This window comes from Poecilia reticulata, linkage group LG16 (genome assembly GCF_000633615.1).
Source record: "Poecilia reticulata strain Guanapo linkage group LG16, Guppy_female_1.0+MT, whole genome shotgun sequence".
Classification (NCBI taxonomy): domain Eukaryota; kingdom Metazoa; phylum Chordata; class Actinopteri; order Cyprinodontiformes; family Poeciliidae; genus Poecilia; species Poecilia reticulata.
In genome coordinates, this window is record NC_024346.1 from 15,008,457 (window position 1) to 15,017,455 (window position 8,999).

At 38.7% G+C, this 8,999-nt stretch overlaps 1 protein-coding gene and 1 long non-coding RNA gene across 3 annotated transcripts; one reads left to right on the forward strand and one right to left on the reverse strand.

Annotated features, from left to right (window-relative positions):
* The first annotated feature begins 641 nt into the window (after window positions 1–641).
* On the forward strand, window positions 642–8,734 carry ecm1b (extracellular matrix protein 1b). Of its 2 annotated transcripts, none has more exons than XM_017309224.1 (11): window positions 642–911; window positions 1,309–1,365; window positions 2,874–2,936; window positions 3,017–3,040; window positions 3,152–3,172; window positions 3,258–3,532; window positions 3,902–4,107; window positions 4,957–5,248; window positions 5,331–5,506; window positions 7,942–8,020; window positions 8,156–8,734. In XM_017309224.1, exons 1-11 carry the CDS (start codon window positions 842–844, stop codon window positions 8,336–8,338), a joined length of 1,446 nt encoding a protein of 481 aa, XP_017164713.1. In that variant the 5' UTR covers window positions 642–841; the 3' UTR covers window positions 8,339–8,734. The 2 variants fall into 2 exon arrangements, with proteins under 2 accessions (XP_017164713.1, XP_008429899.1); XM_008431677.1 differs by having other exon boundaries at window positions 643–911; window positions 3,149–3,172.
* LOC108166985 (uncharacterized) lies at window positions 6,032–7,935 on the reverse strand. The gene is made up of 2 exons (XR_001777389.1): window positions 6,860–7,935; window positions 6,032–6,545 (listed from the first exon to the last, which is right to left on the reverse strand). It is a non-coding gene; the product is annotated as an uncharacterized LOC108166985 (long non-coding RNA).
* Window positions 8,735–8,999: the final 265 nt, after the last annotated feature.

An 8,999-nucleotide genomic window follows, 5' to 3' on the forward strand; every position in this document is an offset into this window, starting at 1 on the left:
CCGCATGGTTCAAAGCTTAGGAAAAAAGTAGCAGCTTATAGTCCGGAAAATACGGTACCGTAGGTGAAATTGAATAATTTCCACGGCACACCTGACGATCACTCGCGGAACAGCGGTTGAAAAACACTGGTCTAGATAATGACTCTTAATGGAGACTTACACGCACATTTCAAATTAAACTACTTTAATCTCTTGGACAGAACTCATCTGCTTCCTGAGCGTCGTGATTGTCAGACATTCCCATGCAATTGTTTTGAACAGAAAAAGGTATCTGGAAATTGTTCCCTGGGTCAGACCAGATCGGCAGAGAGCCACATTTCTTAAAGCTTGGCTGATTTCTTTCATGATGCCACAAAAGGAAGACGTGTGTTTGATCCATCCGTGCATGCCTCCCGTTTAACTCAAGTGTTGTGCATAAATAAACCCACAGAGCCATGACACCCTTATGATCTAGACTAGAATTTGGGATGAAGTACCAAAAGTAGAACAAGAGACAGGTTCAGACATGCTGCCTTTTAACGCAGTGGGTTCTCAGTTTTTAATCCAACCAAATCCTGTTATCTAAAACCATTTCTTATGAGTCACGTTGTAAAACTTCCCTCCCAGCCCCCATGTTCTCCCCACTCCGCCTCTGCTGCTCCAGCTGCTACCGTGGAAACGTGTGCCCGGTTGCAGAAGGGTTGAGCTCTCAGACGGACAGACAGACAGACAGCGCAGCAGCTTCTGTCGGACCAATTAACGGACCGGGCTGTTTCCTGGGCGGCCTCTGACCTGCCATAATAACTGGGTCAGGATATTCCGCTCCGTACAGCAGGAGACTCGCAGCGGGACGGACACGACCATGGGCTCCTCCTGGGCATTAGTTTACGCCGCCGCGTCGCTCTTGGTGTTACTGAGCTCAGCCTGCAAAGGTTGGTCCGGATGTTTTCCCTCCCTTTTCTTAGAGTTGTTGTGCTTTCTGGCAGGACTCCATATTTGTTCGTCACAACGGCAGAGAGAGAAAGTCTTTATACTTATATAGTACTTGTTTACATTTTATCTTTCCTCCAAGCTTTTATATATTTTTCGTCTTCTGAAACATATATAACCGGATATACTTTTTGCGAATAAATTCTTGTATTTCAGTTTTTTTTTGTTAGAATAATGATTTTATAAAAAGCCTAAATGTTCTTTAAAAAAAAAAGACTTCTTGTGTTGACTGCATTTTCTTCAGTGGAGAATTACAAGCAGTCTGTTATGCAGGAATTGGCATCATAACAGCTCATGTTGCATAACTTTTTTTCATTCCTTCTGTTTACCATTTTCCAGATGCTGAAACTTGTCTTCAGCGTGAGGTCACAATATCCCCTGACTTTCCCGGTCAAGGTGTGTTTCCCTTCATTACACATGGAGTGACACTGATTATTTATATCTGTTAATTTTGTTGATGAAAACCCAACAGTCCAGAAAATATAACACTGAACCAATAACATGTGCATGTGCTGTAGAGAAAACCCTCTGAATACTTGGTTGGGGCTCTTTTTGGTTGCAGTCTGACATGAAGCTGATCAGCCTGAGGTTTTCAGGGAGTTCAGGTTGCTTTAATAGCAAACTTCAACTCCTCTGCATTGCTGGGTTTGGGGTTTTACATTTTCTTTTTTGACAATGTGAATCTCCCCAGAGGTTCAGCTATCATGTTGCTGGTACACCTTTTCCTACCACCTGTTTTCCTTCCACTCAACTTTCAACGAATCCATATTGAAGCGACCATGTCTGAACAGCTAGTTCCTTTAGCAATCTTTAGGACGGTGTCCATGTCTGTCGGATGGACAAGTCCACATGATTTTGTCGGCCAGAATGTTTAATTTCAGTGTTTTAACTTTTCGTTTTTTATCTTTTGTAATAATGTTTATTCTCTGAGAAACCAAATTTCAGGTTTTCATTTGCATTTTTCTGAACCTGAACTGGACAGAAACAAACAAATGAAGTATATTAGTATGGTGTATGGATTTATATAATCTATGTGTTTAACTTTTTGAATTGAAAAACTATTTGTACACTCTGCTCATCCGGCAAGATAAAAAAATAATTCCCTAAACTCACTGACAATTCTGTCAGTGGATTTGTTTATCTGTTAGAAAAATAACTCTGGGTAAAGCTTTAGAAGGGGGGATCTGAACATAGGTTTGGGCTGTTTCTTTGACTTACTAGTCATGTCCATGTCTCAACTCAAGAGAGCCAAGTTTGATTGACTTCAACAATTGCAATGGGCATTAAATATGACACAAGTAAAAAAAAGAGAGAATACACTTTTGTACTTACAAGGTATTAGTCGATTAACTTAACCATCAATCTTCTGGAATTTCAGTTTGAATGTTTATAATTGTCAAATTTCTATTTTAAATTAATTTAAGAACCAGTTCATGTAAATTTAATTCAAAATACATATTACACCTGCAATAAAAAACAATAGAATATGTTAAAAGTTGAATCAATCTTGATAATGCTATAAATAACAAGAAATCAAGTTCTGTGGGCTCTCCCTGCTGGCATGAAGATCCTAAGCAGGGACTTTTTGGCTTACACTTCAGGCCATGATGACAAGAATGATGACAAGAATCATTTAATGGCCTAAAGAAAAATTTAATCATCATTTCTATCATCATTTCAAGAAGCTATAAATGACCAGATATATGACTGTGGTGCTGTTTTGTGTGATCCACCTTATTTACTTATACATTTGTTTTTGCCATCTGTTGTTAATCTGTGGAATTTAGTTGCTCTTTGGGAATGTGTTTTTCGTCTTTCAGTTTATGTTGTCTTGGATATTTTTTTAACCAGTTAAAATGCATTGGTATATTAAAAGTCTATTTGAAATCAAATGTGTTTTTCAGTTCTGGAGGAACCAGACTTGATGCAGAGAGAAGTGGATTTGTCAGAGCTTCTACATGTTGGCGGTACAGTTTATCTTCTTACATTCTTTAAAAATCGTACGTTTTCCCAGATAAAATAAATTCTACAATTTTCTGCATCACAGATCTATTCACAGTGCAGAGAAAAGGTAAATAACCTTTAATGTCTTAATCACATGCATTCATCCATCCTAATCATCCAGCATAACAGTGTTTGCTTTTTTTTTTTTTCATGTGATCAAAACCTTCTGCATCAGAAGATAAACCAGGACCAAGAAGAGGTATGCATTTTCTGCTTTGTCTTTTGTTTAACTCACTCAGCGTGCAACACCTCCAACAACAAAACTGTTTGTCTTTTCCTCAAAGGTCGACCTAGTTTTCAGCCCCGCGCTTTCCAGCCTCCGCAAAATTATCCTGTCCAGTTTCCCCTCGGCCGACCGATGCCCGACAACATCCAGGCCATCTGTGTTCACGCCGACCATCGACCTCGCTACCCAGACTCTTACTTTCCTCGTTCTGGTTTTAGCAAACAAAGGCGCATGGCCACAGCTGTCAATAATGCAGAGTCATGGTTCAGCACATGCTGCAAAGGGAACCAGACATGGGGGACTGAAGGGACGCTGTGTTGTGCAACACAAGCGGTAAGTTTTTCGTAACGGCAGACTCAGCAAGTTTTTCAATCAAATGACGTGCATTGTCTGTCGTTTTGCAATCAGTGCATCTTGATGCAATTTAAAATGACAGACATGAAATGATGTTTGATTTTACTCCTTGAATAGATTTCTTTACTTTTTGAACTCAAATTAATGTGAATATGAAAAGAAGCATAAAACTTCCCTGACATTGAGCATTTTGTTTCTGCTAAAGAAATGTGGGTAAAAGGTGCCTCTTATCTTCAAAACTTTTCCTGGGATGCTGTGCAACAAAATGTCTCCATGCTGCGGATTTTCCGTTAGCATTCGCTTCTTTCAGCATGTCAGCATTCGGTATTTTGTCTGTGTTTTCTCCAGTGGGAGCAATCAGTTCAGCTGTTCTGTGAGGAGGATTCGTCTGTGAAAGATCGGCTCTATGAATGCTGCAGGCAGGGAGGAATGAGCAGACTGAGCTGTTTCAATGATGACGCTCAAAATCCCAACTATAATCCATCTCAGGAGTTACCTGTGGAGGAGATTGGCTCTTCAGAAACCTTCCACTTCAACCTAAACAACTGCCCAAGGTCGGTCAACAGGAGTGCCACTTACTGTACATTTTTCACATTTTATCATATCATTTTTTTTCTTTTAGAAATGAACATCCAAATGTGCTCTGCATTTGTATTCATATCCCCTGAGTCAATTCTTTGTAGAACCACATTTTGCTGCAACACATGAGTAGTATCTAGAGAACTAGATTCAAAATGCGCAGAGAGGCATGGGTTATGTGCTGAAACAAATACATAAACTTTTGCGTTCATGCTAAGCAGTTCAAACTTGGTCTTATGGCTTTCTTTCGACAATGACCTTTTCTTTTTAAAAATAAATAAGCGAAGGTTAAGTAATGATTCTCCTGCTGACAGTGTCCTGTAAGTCTTTGCAGCTTCTCCAGAGTTACCATGATCCTTTTGACTGCCTTATGGAGATTTTCTGCTGCTGATTTCTGTTTGTATTATTTTAACCTTGTATCGTTTCTCTTCTGCTTCACAATTATGTACTACGCTGTGTTGGCCTATAAAGTGTATTAATGTTTGTGGTTTTAATTTGACTAAATGTTTATTTAGGCCATTAGATCTAGAAAACCTCATTTTGGTGTGATTGCAGGAATAGAAACAAGACAGGCAGCCCATAGGAGTAATGCAACTAAGTGTCTTAGAAAAAAACATTTTGAAAGTTGTGCCAAATGATAAGTTATCCACTAAAGCTCACAGCATAACATCTGCCTCATCAGGTAACTCAAACGAGAAGTCCCTAGGAATAATAAGTCATATGGTAGAAAGGGAAGTGAGACACATTGCAAAACACAGTTCTCCGTTTTATGAATAAATAGCTTGAATGAAGAAATATTTGGATTTGTGCCACTTGCATTGCAGGATCCGAATGAGTCCATCTAGTATCAGAGCATTAGGTGGAGAAAAGCCAGAAATCAACGCACCTGCTTCCCCAAAAACCGACATCAACTTTCCTCCTGGAAGGCCTACAGCAGGCAACATTGAGTCACTGTGTGGCAACCGGAAACGCCGGCCTCTCTACACAACCAAGTGTCTGCCGCGCTCAGGCTATGAGCTGCTGGCCCGTCAGGTTAAGACCATCAACCGCCTGGAAAAGAGATTCAAGCAGTGCTGCAAAAAGAAGAAGGGAGTGCTCAACTGTGCTGAACAGAAGGTACAAGAAGAAGCTTTCAACGTACACAGTATGTCTTATTCCATCTGAATGATTTTGATGGAAATTTCTGGGTTTGTTTCAGTGGCGCGAGGAGCTTAATAGGTACTGCTCGGTTAATGGTCGGCAGGAGTGTTGCCAGACAGATGATCAGTACAGTTGTTTCCAGTCACTTTCTTCAGATCCACTTTATAACACGACGTCTGCTGCCGAGGAACCCACACTGAACAAGATGTGTGATACCCAGATTATCAACAACAGGTCAGACTGCAGTACATTCTGAGGGTTTTCTTTGTTTTTTTCCTGAATACATTTATTCCACTATTGCAGAAAATCAATACTGACGAATTGTAAATATTTATCACAAAAAGTAAAATAATTTTAGTATTTTACTTTCTAAAATTGAAGGTCCTAGAGGTTTTATGCACAGATTGACCTATTTAAAGCGTAAATTGCCATTTTCAGACGCATAGTTTAAAAATTCCAAATTGTGTTTCTCAAAAAATGTCTTTTTTTATTAAGTTAATAAAAATATATCTAATAGGTACAGAAATGTTCTGCTATGGCCTACAAAGTCATGGGAAGGATCGCTAGATTGCCAGTTGTCTACCAGAGAGTCATTTGCAGCGTCCATAAGGACACAAGACACACGAGGGCATTGGTAAAAAAAGCTGGTTGTTCATAGAGTGCCGTATCTAAGTGTAACCACTACTTAGTTTAATTAGCAATAAACTCAGCGGTAAAGTTACTTTTGTTCTAGGATCACACAGGAGGATGATAAGCAAATAAATTCAACAACTCCAGTTTATTTTTCTTTCCCCACAAAAGAATAATAATTCAGATAACACCAATTACCTTCATGAAGATTAATAAAACTTAAATTGTCCACCCTTAGAAAAAACAAAATATTCAGAAAAATAAGGGTAGGTTTCTTAAGTTATAATAGCTTAAGGAAGCTCATTTCAGCAACCGCTTCTTTTCCAAGAGAAAAAAATTACATTTCCCAGTTAGTCAGTCAATATACAGTTCAGTCAGTCAATTCAGTCAATGTGCACATAGATAGTCAATTTTTTGGGAAAAAATTTTTCTGAACAAATAGTTTGTGGAATAAAAAAACTAATTCGAGGTATTGGGGGCCCCTTTTTGTTCAAAAAGCTTATCTGTTGTCCAAGCAAAATGTCCAGCTTCAGCCGCACAGTCCCTCCTCTTTCCAGGCTTCAGTCCGAGTCACAAAGATGGCGGCGGGGCCCTCCTGCTTCTGGAACTCCACGTTCAGATGTCGGCCATTAAAAAAACCAACCTGCATGCAAAGTGTTAACCGATCATGCAGGTATATGGAAATCAGCGAGATTCTTTCAATTACTTCTCATTAAAAAACAAATTAGCGTTTCAAATAAACAAACAAAAAAAAAAAAACTCAGTAATAAAGAACTTACTTAATAACATCACTTCACCATAAAACAGTCTCATTTCACAGAACTATGCTACTTACAGAGTGACACAATATACTCCGGTTGGTTTTTTTTTCTTGTTCAGAAAAACTGAGCAACATTAGCTCCGGCTAGGTAGCCATTCTGCATAAATAAGCAGCTGAAAATAAAACGACAGACTCACCGGAGAAATCCTGGAACAGAATGTACWTAATCCAGTTCAAAATTACAGATTTCTTTCGTATAACAGCAGCAGTAGTGACTAGTGACTTCTCTATTTCTGCTGAAACATGCTTAGTCTGCATAGTCTGCCATTTCTCCTTCTTCTCCCTTATGCCTTACTCTTCTTCTTTTCCGACACAGGAGAAATTTGGGTCTAGTGCCCTCTACAGGACATTCTAAGAACTAAGACAACACATTAAACATACCGACAGACCATGGGGGTTACATAAGCATATTAATAGAAAGTTGAGTGGAAGGAAACAGCGTGGTAGAAAAACACGCACCAGCAACAGGAGTTGCCAAGGTTTGAGAGGATTATAAAGCAACATTCATTAAAGAGTATAGAGGAAAATTCACAACTAGAGTCAGCCCTTCGAGAGCAATCACAAATGATTACAAAAGATGGACTACAACCATTGGGTTCCTTGACTTTAAGTCAGTTCTGCACCAGAGACATCATCAGTAGTGTCTAACCTGCTTCAAAGTCCTCTTTTCAAATAGAAGTACATTTTATTACCCGTTTCATTTAATTTGGAGTTTTAGAGTAAGTAAGTTTGAAAGAACGAAGGGAAACCACAAAATACAAGGTCAAGCGTGAAGGTTTCTCTGTCAGTGATGATTTACAGAGTCTTGTCGTGTACTGGTGTTAGTCCAGTTTGTTTTTATCAGCCCCATGGTCAGCACAGCTGCCTACAAGGAACTTGGAGAGATTTTCATGCCTCCTTCCTCTGACAAGCTTTATATAGATACTGATTTTATTTTCCTTCAGGACTTGCCACCTGTCTACACTGCCAAAAGTACCAAAACCTGCTTTCACGGCTGCTGTACCCGTTGATTAGTCAGCAAACTGACCTGAGCTTAAAATCATAGAGAATGTATATAGTGTGATCTGAATGCAGAAGTTTAATGTGTGCCTTAATGAAAAAACAAAAAGAAATAAATATTAGTGTATAGAATGAAAAATAAATAAATTAATTTGCTTAGATAAATGAACTTCTCAATTGTATTTTTTAGCTGTAGAATAACAACGTGACCTGTGTGCAGATTTCCTGTCGGTTTTCAACTGAAGACCCGATGCTGCCCCCTGCCGGAGCAAGACAGAAACAGTTGTTTTGAGTTAAATGTAAGTTTGAAGGATCTAATCTAAAGGAATGAGTTCAAAAACAATTCAAGCTAAAACGTTTTTATGTGTTAATTAAAAATCTAAACCTGAATTTCTTATACTTTCCATATGGACGTTTTCTCTTGATCACATCAGCTTGAAGAAATGTCCCAGAGTCTGTGTTCATCAAACAAGTCTGCCTCTCCTGTTGTTCGCCGCTGCTGCAAGACGACTTCGCGTGAAGAGATTCAACAGTGTCTCAGCAAAAATGTCATGAAAGCCATCACCAAAGCGACTAAGAAGGGCCAGAAGAAGAAAAAAATATGCCCCATCCCTTAAACGCATATAACACTGGCAGGAAAGTATCCATTTCTGGAAATTGTAAGCTTGCTCCAGAGGTGGTTTCCAGTCACTGAGCACAAACAAATACTGAAGGGATATTAAAAATGTAGACCACTTTGTAGCTTCATCTACTGCTGGTGTAAAATTATCATCACATGAAAAGCATTGCTACAAGAACAAATGAAACTAAATGATTTTTTTAATGCATAGTTTCTAATCAAACTCTCGTCTCTGTTGCTGTACCACTGATTACTTTTTGTTGCTGCTCTGTGCATATTTGAATTTATTCGACTTGGATGAATGCAGTTTTGGTGAAACCTTAAAACGATGTTGCAAACTGAATTTTATATGGATTTTTATCTGACAGTTTAATAAAAACACATTTGACTCTGATTTGGGTTTGTTGTGAGTGACTTGACATTTTAAATCCTGGATTGTGTGAGTATCATAAAGTGCTGATGAGAAGTTTGCATACATTTCTCATTGGGGTAAGTAGTTGGGCATTGTTCATGTTTTGAACATCTTGTACTAAAAAAACTGAAAAAAGAAAAATTGGGTGCACACATCTTAAATTTATTTTGGATTAACTCTAATCCACACAAGGTCCAAATTATACATACAGACTTAAATATGTGTATACAGCTAGAAAGTTGGCAGG